Source organism: Myxine glutinosa, chromosome 4, assembly GCF_964187855.1.
Source record: "Myxine glutinosa chromosome 4, kmMyxGlut1.1, whole genome shotgun sequence".
In the NCBI taxonomy this organism is placed as follows: Eukaryota; Metazoa; Chordata; class Myxini; order Myxiniformes; family Myxinidae; genus Myxine; species Myxine glutinosa.
The window spans coordinates 72,416,814-72,439,664 of NC_136264.1; the positions used below are offsets into that span (position 1 = coordinate 72,416,814).

General features: G+C 41.4%; 1 protein-coding gene across 15 annotated transcripts in view; it reads left to right on the forward strand.

Moving 5' to 3' along the window:
- The window catches only part of LOC137424762 (transcription factor 7-like 2), a 384,171-nt gene that overhangs the window by 130,551 nt on the left and 230,769 nt on the right, over nt 1–22,851 (forward strand). For 9 of the 15 annotated variants that reach the window (XM_068112542.2, XM_078775893.1, XM_078775892.1 and 6 more), the window contains exon 1: nt 21,873–22,502. The exons of the other annotated variants lie outside the window; for them this stretch is intronic. In XM_068112542.2, coding sequence (XP_067968643.2) covers nt 21,912–22,502 — 591 coding nt within the window. In that variant the 5' untranslated portion in view covers nt 21,873–21,911. Of the gene's footprint in view, nt 1–21,872; nt 22,503–22,851 lie in introns of those variants that run through there. 15 annotated transcript variants of the gene reach the window in all.

Sequence of the window (22,851 nt, forward strand, 5' to 3'; positions counted from 1 at the left end):
AAACCAAACGAAATGTCTGAGGTTTAAATTAGACAGGTTCCTCCAACATCCTCTCTGACGATGTTCTAATCATTTGCACCTGAGCTGGTGCACCTGATTCTAATTTTAGGTATTTGAAGTAGTGATAAATGTTGGGGTGTACTTACTTTTTCCACACGTGAAATTTGCATTTATGTTTATTTAAATTATACAATGGACTACAAAATGTAAATGTTTTATGATATTTGTTATATTATATCACCTTTATCTTTCAATATTGTTGAAATGAAGATCAAATAGCTGTAAGTTGAAATATGTTGAAAAAGTCAAAACTTTACATGGGGTGTACTTACTTTTTCACGTGACTGTATATAAACGACGTCTCTGATGCTTTCGAAAATCTTTTTGCAGATGACTCTGCGTCGTGTCATACAGCATCCCATTCCACTGACGGCAAACAGTAGCTGCGCCACTCCTGCCAATCTGGAATTGACTGGATGCTGGCTTGAGAAATTGAACACATCTTTCAATCTTAGCAAAAGCCTGGTGTTGGCTTAGCGGTTAGGGTGCCGGCTTGGGATCCTAGGATCCTGGGTTCGAATCCCGGTCGATCGCTGAATTAACACCAGGGGGGTTGACTCAGCCTGTCATCCTTCCGAGGTCGGCAGTTTGAGTACCAGCTTGCTGGGATGAATGATCCCGGTGTGTACCCCGGTTTAGAATAGGTACACCGTATCCCTGCGCATCGTAAGAGGTGACTAAGGGATGGCGCCAGGAAGGGCATCCGGCCATAAAAACATTGCCTCAAACAGGGAACCATGATTGTCATGGGGCCCGCAAGGCTAACCCCTGCTCTGGCGGGGAAAATGGCCTTAAAACGATCATTCATTCATATTCATATTTCAATCTTAGCAAATCTCAGTCTATAACTCTGTCACTCTGGAAGGATTGTTAAACGAACCCACTGGTGTATTTCCATCGTCAGCCACTGCAATAAGTTGGCTCATGAACTTCTAAGCTTCACCTCTCGTGGGCTGACCATGCAGCAAAACTCGCCTCCAAAGCCAGCACCTGCAAACTGGGCAGCCTTCTTTGTTCCAAGTCATTCCTTGAGAAAATTGAACTTCTCACAGCCTATAAGGCCTCTGTCCCTAATTTGATGGCGTACTGTTCTCCCGTATGGACCGATGCTCCAGCACCGCATCTGTTTCTCTTGGAGTCTGTACAATCTAAAGCTCTTAGCATTGCTCACATCTCCAGTGATGGGGTGGAAGCACAAGGCCTGTTGCTTTCACATCAGACAAGTTGGTCTCCCTCTTTTCTTTCTTTTTTTTAATACCACTTCTCATTCAGTTTTGCTTCCTCTGTCGTCTCAGCTCTCGTGTATTTTACGAATGTGTTCATTTTTCTTGCAGTGTCTAACAAAACAAGAGAAACAGTCCAGTAAGTAGAGCAAGAATTATAAGCAAGCAGGAAAATCTTTATTTTCTTTAAATTGATGCGCTGTGTCATTGTAGAGGTGTTGTGCTTGAACTTAACAGTTATCGTTTAATATTTCATTATCTCTGATGAGGAAAAGGTAATACAGATTTATTGAACAGCAAGAGGGAGCCATTGAAGAACAAATCATTTTGATGAGATTTCTCTGTAATTTATGCTTTCTCTCTGTTGTTGGAAAGTCTCATCACCAAAGATGACATCACATCACATCTTCGATATCATTTGCAATTCTACATTTCATAGGATATGCAGCTTCTCATAAATTTGGTAAGCACTGTGAACAGCAACAATTAAAAATATACATCAGTGATGGGCAAGCAGCCTGCAAACTTGCCTCAGTTTCTTCAATATGACATGGACTTGAATCTCAATCTCTGACTTGGACTTGTGAGGCAAGCATCCTTGAGGGCTGAGGTGCTTTAGAACTTGAGGGTCAATTGTGTTGGCATATGTGAAGTAATCAAAGGCATCTTCGTTGAACATTTTTTTCACATTTGCATTGGTTTTTTTAAATGCAAGTATTGAGCCACATGGGGCAAATAATTAACAGACTCAACATGGAACAAAAGGAAAACAGGAGGATAAGGCTGTATGGATGCAGCATAGCATCAGGGGAGGTGCAGGTGAAGAGTAGAGCAGGATCTTTGCTTGAGTTGGTGAACAGCTGAGTTGAAATCTTGGTGGGAACAGCTCAAGATAACAGACTCAGGAAAACTGTTTTAACAAAGAGAATGTGGAGGGGAAGAGTGCGGTGGTGGGAGGAGGGGGTAGACGGAAGGGTGAGTGTTGAGTTTAGGCTTGAGGAGGGTAAGAAGGAAATGGTTCCTGGGTGAATGTGTGCAAAATGGTGTGGCAGGAAGGAGCTGAACAGTTGACTCGGTATTCATGCCAAATCTAATATATAAAACAGCGCTGTCTGTATGTCCTGTAACTACTCCAAGACTCTTGGGCCGATTGAATCGTATACTCAGGGACCCCCACTGAGGTTTTCTGTGAGATATTTCTAAGTAAAATATATGGTGTTATTATTTGGGTTATTTCTTCATTGTGGGAGACCAGTGGGCTGAGAAGGACACTCCTGCCTGGATAGTGGGTGTACACGCTGGTATTCAATAAGGTAAACTTCATGAAGACTAATCCTACTCTTACAAATCACTGTGCCTGAGACTAGTTCGTTCGAAAACAGGCGATTTCAATGATTGATCAATTTTTTTAGTTTCGATTTTTACAATTTAATTGGGTTATCACAAGGAAATGTAGAAGTCAGACTTGTATGAACCCTGATTTATCAGACTTTTCGATTTAATGGGCTCTTTGCCCCCCAAAGATTGTGCGTAAACAAAATGAATCCATCGTTCAGCCTCCTTGCTCAGCCTATCAGAGCATACCCCCAGTAAACGGTGTGTTCATTCGCTCTTTTTTCAAACACTGTCATCAGCATTCTTTCATGCAATTTTGTTATCATGCTATTTTGGGGGCTTTGAAAGATGAGAAAAGCGTAGGATTAAAGCTTTGTTGATCAATGAGATCTATGATCAATGAGTGATAGCCAGTGAATGTACCATGAGCTATGGCGATTCTCTGCTGCGAGGTGAACTGATGCATGTTTAAAATGGCATCCCAGCTTCTTCATATTCTTCTGCTAAGAGATCAGCAGACTTACTATTGTTTCATGCCAAGTTCAGCGTGATCGGAACTATACTGCAATGAGACGTCTGTCTGAGGAAAAATATGATTCGGAATGTTGGCACACAAAATCTGGAAATACAGTGTGTTCCTAAATTGTCTTTCTTATTTTGAATGTAAATCAATAAAAAATAACTAATGCAGTTTGCACCATCTTGTAGCCCAAGTCACAGAATCCTTATTTACACTGTTTTCTTTCAGGTGTGTGTCCAGGGTGTAGAATAACCCCGAAAAATGTTGTGACTAGCGAAAAATGTCAGAAAAATGTGTGACTGTGGACATGTTGCTGCGAGCATGGACTGAAATGGAATATCGGACGCTCGAACAGTCACAATTTTTTTTCTTGATACAAAGTCAAAGTTCATGGAAGAGCGAGAGCATAGAAATAGAAAGTTCATGGAAGAGCTAGAGCATTTTAGATCAGAATGCAACATAACAAAAGGAACAGCAGAGAGGGCGTAGGGGTACCAACAGTGGGGATGAGAGACAAAATAGATGAAGACGGACAAACGAGGGATGTGGGTAAGGATAAGGGATAAGGGCAAATGCAGCTTAATGATTAGGGGTAGGGAAGGAAAAACAAGGAACCTCAAAAACGGGATGGAGGAGAGGGGTAAAAAAAAAAGATATTTGTTTTGGATGGGGGATGATCTGAGATGTTGGTGAACAGCTGTCATGAAGACCTGGAGGGAAGATTGAAATTGACAAGGATGTGGAAATTGGTTCCACATGTGGGGAAAAAGAGGAACAAATGAGTGGAGGTGAGCAGTGATCCTGGATTTAGGTAGCTTCACTAGAAGGGGGTTGATTGTGGACCATTTGAGCCCTGCAGAAACCTGGGGGTTGCAGGTATTGGTTGTAACACTGGTGATTTTGGTGGTTGTAATTTTCTACTGTCTCTCTGGGTTCCCTGCCAGTCTGAAGCGACAGGTTAGCACAGGAATTTGGAAGCTGGCCAGCGTGTCGACGCGTAATGCCCTACTCTTGCAAAATACACCAAGGGGGTTATTTTCCATCCACCAGCAAGTGCCAACAGCTTAGGCACCTGACTTGATGTCCACCGAAGGACAGCACACTTAATGCACCACACTTCCTGCAAAATATGAAGGTGACCGTTTATAGTCTGGTTAGGAATAAAACCGAAATGAGACACTTCAAAGATGTGTGCTAACCTGCCAACCCAAAGTATGAAGCTACTTTCCTTGTTACTTGCGAAAATCGAAGATTTTTCAAGTATATTGGTTGGTTTTGTGCATTATTCTGCCTGTTTGTCTGTCTGTCTGTATGGCAGTCACCTACAGGTCACAATTTTCAACCGAGTTTGATGAAACGTCACCAAATGGTAGAGGTGGTCATAAGCAAGAAGCCTATTGATTTTTGGGGCAAAAGGTCAATAGGTCAACATAGGCCAATGGTCACCAACTTTGTCAAATTTCTAAAATGCTCAATGTTCATCCGATTGACTTGAAATTTTAAGAGGATTTGCATCCTGGTCACTGAATTCAACCACAAAGTATTTTTGAGGTCAACATTGGCCAAAAGGTCAACATAGGCCAAGTTTATAAAGTCCTAAATTTTCATCCAATTCACTTGAAATTTTAAGAGGATTTGCATATCTGGTCACTGATTTCAACCCCCAGCTATTTTTGAGGTCAACCTAGGCCAAAATGTCAACATAGGCCAGATTTCTAAAATCCTCAATTTTCATCTGATTGACTTGAAATTTTAAGAGGATTTGCATATCTGAACACTGAAATAAAACATCGTAGGCCAACAACTTATTTTAGGGATTTCGCAAGTATCGTGCTATGCACGACATATTTCTTTTTTTTCTTTTTTCTTTTACAACACGTTGAAACGTTCAACTACTGGCAGAAATTTCGCGTCTCGAACTTCTGAGCCTCGACATCAGCCTCAATCTCGCCCACACAGACTAAATATCATAGCTGGCTTCCAAAGCCAGCCCTTGACTGGACATCTTCCATTGTGCCAAGCAAGATCTTTCTTGGTAAATATGAAATTCACAGCCTTACAAGGCCTTTGGCCATGAACCAATGACTGATCTCCCCTATTGGCTGGCACACTCATTGTACACCTACCTTTCTTGAATGTTGTGAAATTTAAAGCTTTCATCATGATGCCATTTTCCAATCAAGAAGCAGAAGCACAGGGCCTACTCTCTTCCTGCAGACTGGTTGGTGAACTCTGTTTTCAATCTGCTCCCTCTGCACTTTCATCCCTTTGACTCTCACTAAACCCTCCAGGTGACATGCCTGCTTATAGTTACCTTTCCCCTTGTGAAACTCCCAAATCCAGGATCCCTACCTTCACTCCTTTGCTCATCTCTTCTCCTGCTTTTAGAACCATCTTGCATAGTCTGTTCATTCCAACTCTTTACTGCAAGGCTTCAAGTTGGCAGTATGCACAACCACCAGCAGGTCATCCTCCATCCCCAACTGTGATTTTCTCTCCCCCCCCCCCTTTCACCTCCCCCTCCCCTTTCACCTCCGCCTCCCCATTACCCCCCCCCCCCCGGCCTCTTGGAACAAATTTTCAGGTTCTTTCCTTCCCTCCTATCTCGGCTTTGTGTTTGCTCATCTCCGTGTTGCCTCCACTTATCACACTACCTCACTGCTTGCACTTTGCATTCTGACTTGTTACGTTGTTCTTCCTTGATCCCAGACTTTGTTTAAAAAAAAAAAAAAAATTAATTGTGTGATGCCAGTAAAGAGGATTAAAAATTTCTAAAATTAATACATTTGCTTTAACAAGAGCACTGTATTTTGCTTTTAGTTTGATTAAGTAGAGGAAAAATTAAGTTGTATTTTCTTTATCCCTTACACAAGGTAATAGACTGCAAAAATGTTTCGACATGGAACTGATTTGTATCACCAATGAGCCTAAAACTGTAACCTTGTGATTATAATTTTTTTCTTTGTTTTGTTCACAAGTCTGAGTAATCAGACATCAATCTTTGTTTATGTACATCATATTTGTAAATAAAGACTTATTAGACCTTTTTTTTTTTTTTACAGGATCTAATGCTCATAGTGGAGTGCACAAACATACACACATACACACACACACACACACACACACACACACACACACACACACATACACACACACACACTACAGCCCCAAAAATTGCAAAAAAGACAAAATAATTATATAAAAAGATATATCAAGAAATAAACACCAACTGGGAGAATGACACAAGAGCAGGAGAATAATAAGAAGAATTGGACAGAGTCGGGATAGACAAAGAAGGCTCATTGGAATGGCTAAGAAGAGGTTAGCTTAACTGGGATGGCGAACGAATCATAATAAATGCCTCAAATCAAGGACACCACACCAATGGATTTAAAAATATGGCGGAAATGAGCCAGACAGACAAGTGTAGATTCTGCAAGACAGAAACAGAAAGTACTAGTCAGCTGCTCTCGGGATGCAAAAAACTATTATTCAAACAACTTTACACACAACAGCACAACAAAGTATGCAAAGTGATTCATTGGCATATCTGCAAAAAGTTAAACATCCCAGTACCAGAAAACTCATGGAAACACCAACCAAGGGCAATCATTGAAAATGAGGACGTCATGCTCACTTACGACCTGATGATCCCATCGAGTGTGAACATAGAAAACAAAGCATTGCGTCTAGACATTGTACTCAGGAACAAAAAGGAAAAGACAGCATTGATGATTGAGATTTCAGTACCCAGCGTTTTTGGCCTAAACAATGCAGAAATCAAGAAAATGACCAAATGCCAGGACCTCAAAAATGAGTTCAAGTGATCTTGGAAGCTGAAGAGCATCAATATTTTATCTATGATTAATTGGAGCAACAGGAATGATGAATAAGAACCTCAGTGAGATTTAAATAACCATCGACGGGAATATTACCACAAATGAACTACAACTTGAGGCAATCCGGGGTTCGGTGACGATCCTGAAAAGAGAACTTGGAACAAAACTCTGAAAAAGTTGAACAGTTTGGTCCATGAACTGTGATCCCTTACTGAAGAGGAGGTGGATACTTTGGGTATCAGGGGGTGAAACGCAGGACTCCGTTTCACCCCCTGAAACTTGCAAATGGAGAAAACAACCAACGACACACACACACACACACACATGAGACACAACACAGGACTGTGTGGTCACCTCTCGGGGCACTCTGGTTACTAGCGACGTCACAACAATGGTACTGCTTTTCTTACCGCACTCAGCAGGGCATTTCTTAAGGAATTTCGTCCTCCCCATGGATGCCACGCATAAAAAAAGAAAAACTTTTCTTTGTAAACAAAAAAAACCTGAGTTGATTTTGAGAAAAGGTTACCATATAAGGTTCTTTTTAATTAGCATGTTAGGCTTGTTTACACTGTCCCTTCAGGGCATGCGTGGAGTGACAGGTTTACCTGTAATCACCTTTATGCTGCATCTGGTCTTGTAACGAGCAGGTTAAAAGGGTGTGAGGTACAGCCGCTCAGATTAGGGCCCAGTGGCTTAGTGGGAGGCAAACTCGCTGACGTCGTCACACCAAGAGCTTGGATCTGCTGTGGTCTAACGAGTTGGTGCAGCAGCTGTTTTGGTCAAGGAGGTCGTTTAAAAAAATTTGTCGTGAGTATTATAATCAATCGGGATTAACAATTTGCCAGCATAATTCTGAGAGAAGCCAAAAATGCGTAAACAGGATTACGAATTGGAATTGAAAGACCATAATAAATGGAGTTATTCAATCATCAATTCTTAACTTTACGAATGCCTTCGTTGACCAGGGTATTGATATTTTTGAATCGGTTGTTGCTGGTGTACCTACAATTCGCTATGATACTAATTGCTTGTTGTATAAGGTTGGAGGAAGAGTAGAGTAGAAATCCGACGATTTCTACCATAAAAATGGAATAGTCCACCATTTTGCTTGCAGGCAGGACGTGTTTACGTGGTAATACGTTTTGTTGCACATAAATCTACTTGTTTAGGTATCATCTTCAAGTAGGGATGTGCTGTGCGAACGTCAATACACCTGTCACCCAACCCGCTTACTCCCCCTTGGGCTGTAGGGGTGCTTGCTGACAAGCGACAGTGTCCTTCAATGGTTTGTGCCAAAAACATGCATCAACTAGGAAAAAAAAGTAAACAAATTGATTCCTTTCGTGTCAGGAGCATCAAGGAGAACTTAAAAAAAAATATATTCTTCTCACTATTTTGTGGATCTGTATTACACTTGGTACACCACTTTTGATTGAGGAATTCCCAATTTCCCACTCGGTAGACTTCCTTTTTGTTAGATTGTCACAGATGGAGAACTGCTTTGGGCAAAGAACTCTGCGTAACATCTGTTTGCATCTCACAAATACTTGCATTGGCCTCCCCACCCCAACAGCTCAAGATGATTGGATTCCTTTCATTTTTCTTTCTTGTTCATCATGGCCACAATGGGTGCCATCAAGGTCATATGGCCATCACAATCCGCAGCCCTGTTATTCTTTGTTTCAGCTTTCCTTTTGCTCGGCCACGATGCCCGAGGAGGCCTTTCGTGTCCACGCTGCAGGTTGCCGTGTTGTGTCGAGACGGGCTACATCTGCTGAGACGAAACATTGCGCAGTGCTCCACAGGGGATGGCAGGAGACAGATGCTGTGCTGTTTTTCCGCCGAGGCCTGACCAATTGTGTCTCCATGGTCTTTGTTTCCCAGGGTGTTTGGCACATGTCTGAAGGCCGTTGCATAGCTGGGGTTACGCACAACTAGAAGTTATTTTTCCTTTGGAGTTGCAGCTCTGGTTGTAGAGTTCAATGGGGAGTGAGAGAAATCTATCAGTGATGGAACTTGACTTTTTATTCTTGTCTGGCTAATTTTAGGATATCATTAATTGGCATTGTCTTGATCTCCATTAGGATTAGCAATTATCAGTATTTTATTATTTTATTTTGATTCCTGTAGTTGATGCCTGAAGCTCAAGGAGGACCTTGACTATTGATTACATGCCACGGGTGTATTTTATCATGAATAACAATGGTATATTTTGACTAGAGATAACACGTGTGGAAATTTGAACATGGGGTCACATCATCACAAAGCAAATGTTAATCTTTGGGGGGAAAAATGGGTTGATGTAAATGTATATATATATATATATATTTTTTTTTTCAAAATGGTTTTGTTCTGTCATTGGTAGACTGAAATTGCAGAATGCAAATCAAACAGGTTGGTAAATGGTTTGTCATCTGCAGTTGCTTACATGTCGTCATGTCATCGTGAGTGCTCATCTGTTGTATCTTAATAATATATTGTAATAATCAGAGATTATTTTTTTGTATCTTGAGGATGTTGCATCTGAATGCACATTGGTATATATTTTTTTAGAAGGAACGTTTTATTTATATATATATATATATATATATATATATATATATATATATATATATATATATATATATATATATATATATATATATATATATATACAGACTTGGCATTTAATATGGAATATTTTTTTGTGGGGGTGAACTTACTTTTCAAGATGACTTAGAACCAAAAGTTCATTGGAATTATGTTGAAATTATTCTAGATTTTGTTAATGTGACCTTTAAAAGAAACAAAAACCACATTTGACATTTCAAAGCAAATATATTGATCCTTGAAAGTGATGTAAACTGATATCGAACTCAATTCATGGACAGTACTGTGTTAAACTTCTGTACGTTTTCCAGAAGTATCTCTTTATTTTGCACATTAGCAAAAAAAAATTTCAACAAAAACAAAAGCTAAATTATGACTGGGATTACGGACAGTAAAATTACAGTTCAGTACTTCGTGTAACCCCCACGAGCATTCAGGAGAGCACGTACATGTCGAGGCATGCTGTTCACGAGATTTGCCAAGGTTTGGACAGGAATCGCTTGCCATGCAGTGACAATAGTCTGCTGCAATTCACGCACAGAGGTAGGCTGCTGGTCCAAGTTGTCGATTTGACGCGTTAATTCTGCCCACAAGTTCTCTATCGGATTCATATCCGGGGACATGGCAGGCCACTTCATATGCTCTACACCACGGATAGCAAGAAAGTGTTGGATCATGCGAGCACGATGAGGCCGTGCATTGTCATCTTGGAAGACAAAGTTTCCTCGAAAGGCTGCACGAGCAAATGGAAGCAATGTTTCTTCCAGAATGACCCTGTACTTGAACTGGTTCAGGTTTCCATTCAGAACAACCAGGTCAGTTTTGCCCCCTGCATGAAAAGCAGCCCAAACGGTCACCCCACCACCTCCAGCTTGGACTCTTGGCACTATACAATCTTCGTTGTGGGCTTCATGCACTTATCTGCGCACTCGGACGCGGCCATCTTGACGATAGACCAGAAATCTAATCTCGTCACTGAAGGTCACGTGATTCCAGTGTCCTGGCTGCCATTGACGGTGCTCTCTGGCCCACTGCAATCGGCGCTGGCTGTGTTGTCTGGTCAGGCATGGCTTTCTCAGGGGACGTCTGGCACGATAGCCTGCTTGAACCAGTCGTTGGTTGACTAGCCTTCTGGATACAGGCACATTTGTCAGTTGCTGCCACTCAGCCCTAAGCCGATTAGCTGACTTGGTACGGCCATTGCGGACTAACCGGTGCAGCTAGCGATCATCTCTCCTTGTGGTTCTGCGTGGACGTCCTGGCCTCGGTATTGGAGTAGGGACACCCCTCTGAGCATTTCGTTTCAGGATCTTTGACACCTGACCTTGAGTGATGCCATACTGCCGAGCAATAGCACGCTGTTTCATGCCAGAATTTCGTAAAGCCACCACTCCATGACAAATAGCATTGTCAAGTTGACGGACCATCTCCAGAGGAAGCGGCAATAACTTTAGTAGACGTGCAGCAGTTGTTTTCCACTAATACAGAACGCAACAACCCTTGTATACCCGATTGTGAAGCCAATCGTCAAATGTACCTGTCCTTACATTTTGTCACGCAACCTGTGATATAATCCTGTTATTGACTTCTTGCTGCGAAAAACAATCAGTGACATGGTTCTTTCAACAAAGACATCACCGAAGGGTAAAAGAAACTCACCAGATTGATATAGAGTTCAGAAAGTAAACCCGTCAAGAAAAAATATATATATTATAAAAAAAAAAAAAAATAAATAAATAAATATATATATATATTTTCAATCGGTTATTTCAAGCAGAATCTACTTTAAGTCAAAGCTGAAATGGCCATTCATTGCGCCAAAGAGAATGGCCTGGGGTGACCAAAATGAGGATGCCGATTGCCTGCTAAACCATAGTCGATGCCATAAGACATGCATGCCACAGAGTGTATGCCATAGGACATGCATGCCAAAGCATGGCACAAAGTTGCAATCTCCACTAATGAGGAACCATCCTCCAATTTCACAATGTCAACAACTATGAGTCTTAGCCATGAAGTATCTTCAGAACCCTCTCTGGATGGATTTGCCAGCTGGCTGGAATTACTACAATGTCACGCCAAATTAATTAACGGCCATTATTCATCCAAATGAAGAGTTGACAGCTCCATTGACCTGAAAGGATTAAAAATAATTCAGAAGCAGATCCTGATGAGAATCTGTCTTGATATGGTAAAAAAAAAAATTATAGTGGGTAGGTTGGCCAGTCAGTTAACTACCAACCTGAGCATCTTCCTCATGATCCTGTGAGTGCAATGCTCATATCTCTTGTACTGTGTTGATTGATAGCTTTTTTTCCATACACAAGAAATTATTATTTGCACAGCATACAGAATACATCTCTAGATAATGGAAGGAAAATATGTTTGTTTGTATGTATGTACGTTGTATATTTCATCTACTTCTCCAAGAGGATATGACCTTGAAATTAGAAACTTTCAGGGATTAATTAATAACACGACCATGAAGTTTTGCCTTTAAGTTTTGTTTGATTCCATCAAGTTTTGAAATAAATTTTTTTTTTCCCATCTTGGCATTTTTTCCTTTGGGGAAAGGGGAGGGGTGCAATTGGAATAATCCGAGCTATATAACCACAATCTATTATATATGCACATAAGCTGTACGCATGTTTTGCTTCATATACATAACCCGGGTTATTTTGTTTTATTTTTAGGAGCCATCGAGGCAGCGGTCTGTTGCCTATGCATCACCCAAATAAAAGGATGTGTCAGAAGAACGTGTTACACGGTTCTAACAAGATCGCCCTGCTAGTGCATACAAATTAAAGTAAAAAAATCTCAAGCAAATTAAGACTGAACATGCTGGTGGTTTGGTGTTTGAAATGTACAGTCAAAGCTTAAATTAGGGCTGCCACCTTTGCAGAACACAGTGAACTTGTATCGAGGAAAGTAAAACTCAGCATGCATTGTGGAGACGGAGTCGTTCGCTCACAAATGATGGGGATGTTTCTTGATGAGACTATATGAAGTCACAGGTCCTCATCAAACCTTACTCAGGTGACATGATTTTGGCACAAACATCCTCAGGAACGTTTGGGATGATTGCGTCAAAGTATAGATTTCGGTCACAACCTTATCAAGATTGTCCGACTGAGCTATGCAATGATCTCAAACATTTATACTATCTGCTGTTTCCTATAACGGAATGAACATCGTGGAATCCATTGAAATGCAGGTGCCATCTTGGATGAAACTGAGTTTTCCTGTGTTACTGCTATGTTCGACAGCTCAGGTCCGCATCAGTCTTCATTGTTGTTCTGTGTACAAACAAGAAACACTAGAAATCTCATGCTGATGTAAAGCTGGTTTCTTCGCACGAGATAAATAACATTCCAAGTGATTTTCTAAAGGGGCAAAATGCAAAATTTTCTGTTTCATAATTTAATGCAAAAACATGCAAACTCCACCACAAATCTACAACAGAATAGAAAACAAATGAGGATACCCTGATGTCGACCTATATTCATGAGAGATTCCTCAGGATAGTTCTTCCATGAACCTTGGTTAATGTATATTAAGTCTGGAAATGATTATAGAAAGTGGGGAAAAGGGTTATAATGTGAAAATATTGAAGGGATTCCATCCCTTTATTGCATTATCGGGCTGCCAGGATGGCCTAGAGGTATGCCCTCTCACTTCTAAGCTGTGTAGCCTGAGTTTGAATCTCGACCCAGCAATAAACAGTCATCCCGGTTTTTCAGAGGCAGGGTAATTCATCAGTGTGTGCCGTCTATGTTAACTGGGCATCCAGTCTGCCAGCATCTGTTGGTGGATGCTAAAGTCACATGGTGTGAAGAGTAGGTGAGCTATCGACAGCACCATGAACAAATTCCAAATATTTGCCCTACCCAGCAGAGGGAATTGTCCTAGCCAATGATGGTACTTTTTTTGAAAACATTGTTGAGGCTCGTTATGCCACCACTTATTAAATGAACAAAAGTAAACCAATTATTAGACTTCCAAACAAGCAAATCAATGATTACTTTTCCATTGGTACCGTTTGTATTATTCAATGGCAGCAGAAACTCTTTAAGGATGAAACGTGATGGAGAAACTCGGCTCCTTTTATATATGGACTCGCAGATAACCCGGTTCCGCCAGACTGTTGTTGGGGAATTAATTTCCATTAGAGTGTGGGATATTTGAGCAGTTTGACAGGGAGTGGCTTTTTACACCAAAATGGCAGGGACCCATGGAAATGCCGCGTAATGTAAAATGTAACTTCGGGTCCTCACTCAATTTCTTCTTCAAGTCCACATCCCTCAATCCTCCCTCGCCAAGATTGGCACAGACTGATTAGACCTGTAGTGACATCAAGCCAATATGGAAGGTATCTCTCTGGTTTCCAGTTTTTCATTATTTTCATCTATTTTGGTTTGCAGTTTTTCATTATTTTCGTTCATATGCTCTCCTAATACCCCGATTATTTCTGGGTATTAGGACAATATGCAAGGCTGTGTGATGCCAACAGATTTTCCTCGCCGAAGGGCACATTCACAACCCTCCAGGATTCCATGCGCAGTACCACGTCACATCCGATCTCATTGAATAAATAAATAAATAAAATATAAACCCGCTTTTGATTTGTAAGCGTACCAACTCATTTTTCGTTACCTAGAACTTGCCACGGATGCATTAGTAAGGAGTCTCAGGTTCTGTTTGTAGGATAATTTATTTGTTTCCAAAAGAATGAAGTTTTCACAGTGAAGTAAAATAGACGAAAAGGAAATAATTTGTCGTTTTTTGTTTGTTATGATTTTCCTATAATGGCATAATAGTCAGTAACTGTTAAGACTACTCGTGTTTCTCTATCAAATAAACCAATGGAAAGATAATTATATATTGTCAGAATTGACTGAATAGTTTGTGTTGTATTTTTATTTATTTCTGGTCGATGTGCAAACCAACCACTCTGAGCATATACACCATGTGCACAACAAAAATGAATATAACAAGAAATTGCATGAATATCGATATTTGTAAACCTCTGCATACACTAGCTGGACCCAAGAGCTTTTAAATGAGGTATCATTCAGCATTGTATGCGCTGTGGTTACGACGTTTGCCACGTTCAGACGCAATCAGGCAACTTGCATTTACAGGGCCTTCAAAAAGTATTCACACCCCTTGACTTTTTCACATTTTGTTGTTACAGCCTGAATTAAAAATGGATGAAATTGAGATTTTTTGTCACAGATCTACACATAATACCCATAATGCCAAAGTGGAATTTTCTTTATAGAAAATTTGATAAAATAATTTAAAATTATGTATAGAAATATGTAATTTACATAAGTATTCAACCCCCTGAGTCAATACTTCATAGATGCGCCTTTGGCAGTGATTACACCTTCGAGTCTTCTTGGGTATGTCCATATCAACTTTGCACCTCTGGATTTGGGGAGTTTCTTCCATTCTTCCTTGCAGATTTGCTCAAGCTTTGTCAAGTTGGATGGGGAGCATTGTTGAACAGCAATTTTCAAGTCTTTCCACAGATTCTCAATGGAATGAAAGTCTGGACTTTGGTTGGGCCACTCGAGGACTTTCACGTTCTTGGTCTGAAGCCATTACAGTGTTTCTTTGGCTGTACGCTTGGGGTCATTGTCCTGTTGGAACATAAATCTCCACTGCAGTCTAAGGTCTTTTGCACACTGAAGCAGGTTACCCTCAAGGATTTTTGCAAACTCCAGGCGTGTTGGCATGTGCTTGTTTCTCAGGAGTGATTTCCGTCTGACCACTTTCCCATAAAGCCTAGATTTGTGAAGTGCTGCAGAGACTGTTGTCCTTCCTGCATGTTTTCCCATCTCAGCCAAGGAACTCTAGTTCTATCAGAGTGGGCATTGGGTTGTTGCTCACCTCCCTGACCAAGGTCTTTCCTTTCCATTTCCTAATGATGGAGCTCACTGTGCTCTTGGGAACTTCCAACACTCTTGAAAGTTTTGTACCGTTCCCAAGATCTATTCTAAATGGGGTAAGCATGGAGGCGGCAAAAATGCAAATGGTGTCTTCTGTCATCTAGTCGGCAAGCTGGGAGCAACAATTCACATTTATTGCTGCATCTGATGCAATTGAAATGCTCTAATGGCCGTGAGGTGCTTCATTTGAAACTGTTTCTTCGATATATGTAGCTTTTTGATGCCGAGGATCCGTAATAAAACCTTTTATTGGTGTCAAGGCCAGTGACCAATTGAAAATTAATAATAGGATTACTTGCATTCATGGCTAAGCATGTTTGTGCCAATGGTGATTGAAGAACATACACCGGGTGATGATGGGCCAAATTTTAACTGATTTACTAATCAGAGGCAGCCATCATATACTGTTACATGTGCATAAATCACATTACGTTGAGTGTTCTGGTTCAATTTTTTGAAGGGAAAAGTTGTTGAAACAAGTGAGTTTTGTCACATGATGTGATGAAAACTAAACAATTGTAGAAGGAGATTCCTGCTCTTTGCACTACAGTTGGTCAATATTTGTTCAAGATAAAGTCCACGTCATTATGAAGCCGCATTGGAGGATGCAAGTGCTTGTGACATGCAAGAATATCAAATCAGGTTAATTATGATAATGCAAAGATGGAAATTTGGAGAGTTCTGATTCCCGCTTGATGATTTATTTATTTTTCCAAAAGAGACCAGGGTTTTTTCCGGGGAGGGAGTGAGAGAGATTTGTTCGAGGAGATGTAAGTCTGGTGGTCACAGTGAGGAGTGATTCGCAAGAGAGACAACGGGGGCAAACAAAGAAAAAATACAAAGTTTGCCAAAGAAAACCATGTGCGAGTCTTAATGTCATGTTGCTCCACAATAATAAGCCAACAACACCAACAGATGCACGGAGAGGCCCATAACTTGACACAGGATTGAGGAGTCCAAGACACCATTTCAGGGGAAGATTTGTTATAATATCATTGTCGATCGGTGGTTTATTGGATGATGCCCTAAATTGACCTTTACATGGCAGTGCTAAACACTCTATAACATCTTGCAATTAATGGGAGTTTTATGTGCAGTTGATCGACATACCGCTTGCATGCACGGATATGCATACCCCTGACTGTGCGTACATCTGTGAATGATGAGATGTTCTTCTCCAAACTCACTTGCGTGAACCAAGCACATTTTTACAAAAAAGCACCGAATGGAAGTTGCAGAGAGTTTCCAGACTTCGCGAGATTCTGGCTCAAATTCCTTGACAACTCCAACAAACTCTTTTTAAAAATAAAATAAAATAACCTTATTGAGTGGCTACAAAAATCCTCTTTACTGCACGTGACAGCATGATGAGTTTTCAGCAGAATTCATTTACTTTCTGGTCTTTAAAAACTGTTTCATTCTTTTCTGTACGCCTCCTCGGATCCCCCTACAAAAATGTTAAGACTACATTGTGAGGCCAAATTCTGAATGTAAGGGGGGTACACTAGTTAATTCTATATTTTAGGTTATACAATTTCTGCTGAGCTTGGGTTTTTTGGATTTAAAGGTTTAAGCTTGTATGCATTTCTCAAGTAGTTAAGATAACCGGATGTCCCAGCAAGGGCCTTTGGCTGGGGGAGTGGGGGAGTAAGTTGTGTGTTTCTGGCAGATACTGTGGAGTGTGCTTGTGTGCTGCTACCTCATGTCAAGAGCTTGCCAAGCTAACTGTTCTCTGAATGAATCAGGAAGTGCTGGACCTGCATGTTTAATCGATGTTTGGATGAACCACAAATTATTCCAAGTGGGAATTAACACCAATGACACTGTGGGGGGTTTGTTAAGCATTTTCTTTAGACCAAACTATTGTATTTTGGCTTTTGGCTGGCCTGCTATTACAATATGGTCCTCAGACATCAAAACATCTTCTTTACCCCAATATGAGCTATATAATGGTAAACTTGAGATGTGTAAAGCTGAGTGACAATAAATACAGGTGTCTTCGTTTGTAGGCTTCCATGTACTGTATATGGGTTGGGCATGTCTTACTGTTACTTGCACTACAACCAGCCATTTTACCTTTTTATATTGGGGGTTCCAAAAGTGCAGTCCATGGGCCAAACGCAGCCCGCAAAGTCATTGTGAGTGCAGCTTGGCTCTCATCCAACATTTCTCATTTTATCCTATATTATCTTGGAAAGGAAAGAATTGTGGTTTTGTAGGAGTTGAATGACAACAACAATTTTGGGGCACTGCTAGTCTAATTTCCTGCACTGAGATATCAATCGCAGCGGGTGCTACTGTGGAACATACACCAGAGAACGCTTGCAGCACTGCACAACATGGTATTGAAAAGGTTTCCGTGGAAGTTAAATCATGGAGCCTCCACGTAAAGTTGGATTGTTGATCAGAAGAGGAAATTTCTAGATAAGTAGAGTTGTTTTCTTTGCACAACAAGAATAACATGAAAAAGTGTTCAAGTGCTTGATTTGGAAATGCACAACAGCTGTGATGAAGGATTATGGGAAGTATCATGATGAGACGAATCATGGATCCAATGGTGCATTTGTCGGCAATTGACTAAAGCAAAAATTGGAATGGCTGCATAAAGGATTTGTAGCTCAGCAGTATGTGTTGAAAAAGGCCATCCAAGAAAACAAAGCGCTTTGCAGTCTCGCTACGTCATGGGTTACAAAAATGCAAAGTGCAAACCATTGGTGATTGTGAGTCGAAAATATTGCTTATGGAGGTGGTAATATACAGTGATGGCAATAACTTAATGAACAAGACTGATAGAAAAAAACTTTTAATTTGAAAAACTGTTCTATAGCTCTAGTTTGTGACTGTTTTAAAGTGGGTGGAGAAATGTATTGAGATGAATGGATTTCAGTTTGAAAACAATTGTTTTGAACTCCATGTTTCAAATTAAACGTTTTTATGCCTCCGCTGATGAAGTTGCCGGAGGCATTGTTTTTGAGTTGACCAGTTCAGCTGTCCGTTCGTCTGTGTGTCCGTCCGTGATAGGGTTTCGTTACCGTGATGACTTAAGAACGGCCGAAGGGATGTATGTCAAACTTGGCACACATATGTATGATGATGCAAATATTAACTGATTAGATTAGAGGGTCAAGAGGTCAAAGGTCAGAAGTTCCATGTGGTAAAAAAATGTGTTACTGCTATAACTTATGAACCAGTGATGGGATTTTGAACAAACGTAGTTTAAGTATATATTATGATGCAAAGATGAAAGGATTAGATTTTGGCGTCAAAGGTCGGAGATCCTGTCAGGTAACAATGTGAGACTTGAGAACAGGTGAAGGGACTTAAATCAAACTTGGTACAAGTATGTATAATCTACCATATAAAACACAATGTCAGTTTGTGTGTTTGTACAGGTGTTTATCCCCCTTCATAAGGTTAGGTTTTAAAGGCGAAACTTTTAACACGAATGTGTGTTCATTAAGGTCTGTTTTGAGGATAAAACAAACTGGAAAAAACATTTTCCATAAAAGAGTAATTATGTCTCTTGTATTGGAATTGTAGACGGTGGCTTGCAAACCAAGGCTCAAGGGCAGTGTACAGAAGTGTTTTTTTTAAATAACAACAAGCGTTACGCCTAGGTCCTCCGTCGGGGAAGTGATGTGAGTTGACAAAGTGGAAGACGCAGAAAACATGCTATGATATGATATTTTGCTCACAAGGTTCATACATACATGGAGGCGGCCATCTTGGATTTTGACTTGGCGACCCAATTTTCAATAGCGTTCTTCCTTGTGCCTAGATACACCCACACACCAGATTAGAAGTTGGTACTTCGCTTCTTTTTCAAAATATTCAGCTCACAAGGTTCAGACATACATGGCGGCGGCCATCTTGGATTTTGACGTGGCGACCCAATTTTCAATAGGGTTCTTCCTTGTGCCTAGATACACCCACACACCAGATTAGACATTGGTACTTCGCTTATTTTTCAGGATATTCCACTCACAAGGTTCAGACATACATGGCATCAGACCTACATGGTGGCGGCCATCTTGGATTTTGACGTGGGTTGCCACCCACACACCAAATTCAAATGCGGTCCTTCGCTTACGCAAGCACGCCCGCACGCACGCCCGCACGGACGAACGGATGGACACATGGACGGACGGACGGACGGACACACGGACGGAGGGGAAAACCAGAGTCCCCCTTTCGCTCTGCGGTGCGACGGGGGACAATAAATACAAGTACCAGGGAGGTGAAATTTGCTGCACGTGATGTGCAATGCGAGCAGAGTACAACGAGTGTTCATTTACATGTGTAGGGTGTCTAATATATGAAGAAGATATAAGCACACCTGATGCTAGGCCGAGGCTTTAGACTTTGGTATGCTCATGAGGCTACATCATCGAATAAACTGTTACAACCCGTCATTTGTGACGGGCTTTTTACTAGTGATGTAATAATGTGGTCGGAGGCATATTGGTCGACGTCGAAGAGTACCGTTCTAATTTGGATTTGACACCCAGTTCATGTCCCAGAGGGTGGGTACCTCGAGTCACAGGGGTCAAAACGGGGGCTCAAAATTTGGGGTGGGGGGTGGGGGGTGAACTCAAAATTTGATATTGGGTCATTCCTGGTGGAACCTTTTGCCATCTTTGAACTCTGCTTTAGGTGGGAAGCATGGGGAATTGCGCGCCATCGACTTCGCTCTAGTTTTTCTTTCAGTTAATTAAGATTTTCAGTTGGCACTGCAGGTCCCCCAAGCCGATCACTTCATCTTTGTCTACAGTTTTGGTAACTATGTAACCCTCAAGAGATTGTGGAGTAAAATGGAATATGTCTGTGAGGTTGTGATGTGATGACGTATATGAGTATGATTCCCTAAAAGCAATGGGCAGTCAACTCTTGCATTTATCGATGCTCTTAAAGGGCATGCATCTGGCATTTGATCTCTTTTAATATTTTTAATGCTGACGATGGGGGTAATGATATAAAGTTTCATATTCAAGTTTATACGAAAAGTAATAAATCAAAAAGAAAGCTTGCTTGAAATTTCAACATGGCAACATGTTTTCCAAAAACATGCCAAATGCCCTCTGTAAAAATGGAAGTAGTGATGCAAATATGCCTCAAATGTTGGATTTTCTGGTGGTGAGATTGAGCAATGAAGTTCACTGAAAGGGAACTGATGGGATGAAAGGAACAAGAAAATGTTTTGGTTTGATTCCCAACATGACTAGAAATTGTCACCTTGTCTCTTAAAAGGCATGAATGAGTATAACATGTCCAGAAGTGTGGGGTGGGGTGAAGTTTAAAACACCTACTTCTGAAAACTCTGCCTCAATGTGTGGTATTTATCACCATTCTTTAAAAAAAAAGAAGTAATATTGTAATCGGCTCCGTCTATCTGTCCATCCGTCCATCACGCTATCTCCTAAACTGTTGTCCAGAAATTCACCAAACTTGGTAGTTTGATCGTCACATGGCAGGAAGGTGTGAGAGCAGTATCATACCCGTGGGGCGGTGTCAAAAGGTCAAATACTAAGAAAATGTAATTCCGGGATCATTTTAGAATATATTAATTAAACTTTGTTTGTGCAATCAACATTTGGGGATGCATTCAAAATGCAATGATTTTTTTTACATTTTACCCCTGGTTCATGCCCAATGAAGTGGGGACTTAGGTTCATAGGGGTCACAACAGAAGATTAAAAAAAAAAATCATAATTTGATATTGAGTCAATCTTGGTGGAACTTTTTGCCATCTTTCAGATATTTCAAATTTGCTTTCGGTGGGAAGCATGGGGATTTGCGTTGGTGCACCATTGTCTTTACTTTAGTGATCACTAATGTCCCAGGCAACAAAATGATTGTGAAAATGGATTTATCCATTATATGAACGACAGTTGACAGCACATGATACATTTTTTAAAATAAATATTTTTGTGAATCTAACTTCATATGCTATTGTCGCGTGATTCCCCTCGGTAAAGACCGGGAAATCACGAATGGCAATCGAGCTTACTTTGAGGCGACGATCAATGACGGATTTGACTATATATATGCGCGGGGGAGTAAAGATAGAGGAAGAAGAAGTGGGAGATTTACCTGTCGGTCCCGCGCACAGGCGCCTTCACCCTGCAAATTAATAAATCACACGAAACGGAATTTATGTACAAAAATAACACGGCTTTATTGCCGGACCCCGAGAACAAAGAACACGACGATAAATAAATAATGTTCCTAAATCTGGATGTCCCCACACCAGACTTCTAAAATAACACAAAGGAGAATTTACAAAAGGAACCGCGTCGTGAGGTGTGAGCTTATCTCTGTCTGGCTGCAGTGTGTCAGGGATTGTCTGGGATCGTCGGCTCCACAAGCGCACAAGCCCGCTGCATCTCCGATGTTGGTGGGAAGCAGGCCTCTGCGCCCTTGTTCACGCGCTGTCAGGCCTCACCGAGCGCCTCGCTCGCGCCTGGCTCATCACACTCCAGCGGTGAGCTTCGCTCGTGCCTGGCTCATCACGCTCCAGCGGCGAGCCTCGCTCGTACGCTCATCGTTCGCACTTGAACGCAGGGAAGGAGAATCGACAGCGCTCCGTCTCTCCACCGTCTTTGAACTCCTCGTTTCTCCACCAAAGTCCGAAGGCAAGAGAAGGTCCAAGCGCAAGAGACAGTTCCAACGAGAGGGCAGAGGGAGAGAGCAAAAATCCGGCGAGCGAGTGGTTTTTACCGGCCGTCTCGTGACGTCCGCCCTCTTTCTCTCCAATCCCTGCGTCGCTTTTTGCTCACCACTTGCGTCCTCCACTCCCATTGGCTTCGCGCTTCGCGCCCTTGGTGTCATCCCATCGATCGGTGGCCAATCAGTGGCTCGCTTCCTTCACCTTCCTTCCACCAATCACAGGGAAGCTTCTTGGCGTGGGTCTCGGCCTGCCTGTTCGATGTTTCATTGCCCTGCCGGCGTAGTGTGCGGCCGCTTCCTGTCTGTTCTTCCGGTAAGTCTTATTGTGAGAGGGAAGTTTTTTTTATTAATGTGTGCGCTAATGGGGCTAACTAATGTCTATTGGTGTGTTGCCATATGGGACAAATGGATGATCACAGAGGGAACGATGTACAAGAGAATTAACATAATCCCTACTCTACTTATCACAAAGCCATCCTCGTATGACCACAAAGATACACTTAATCCGAACAAACCGCCTAAAAAAACTTATTACAGGTGAGGTTCCCTATTACGACAGTCAAAGCACCTACCCATGCAGATCTACCTGGATCTATATATCCCCCTACCCCACCAACATAACACTATTAAGGTATCAGGTTGGACAGAGGCCCATGCATGTG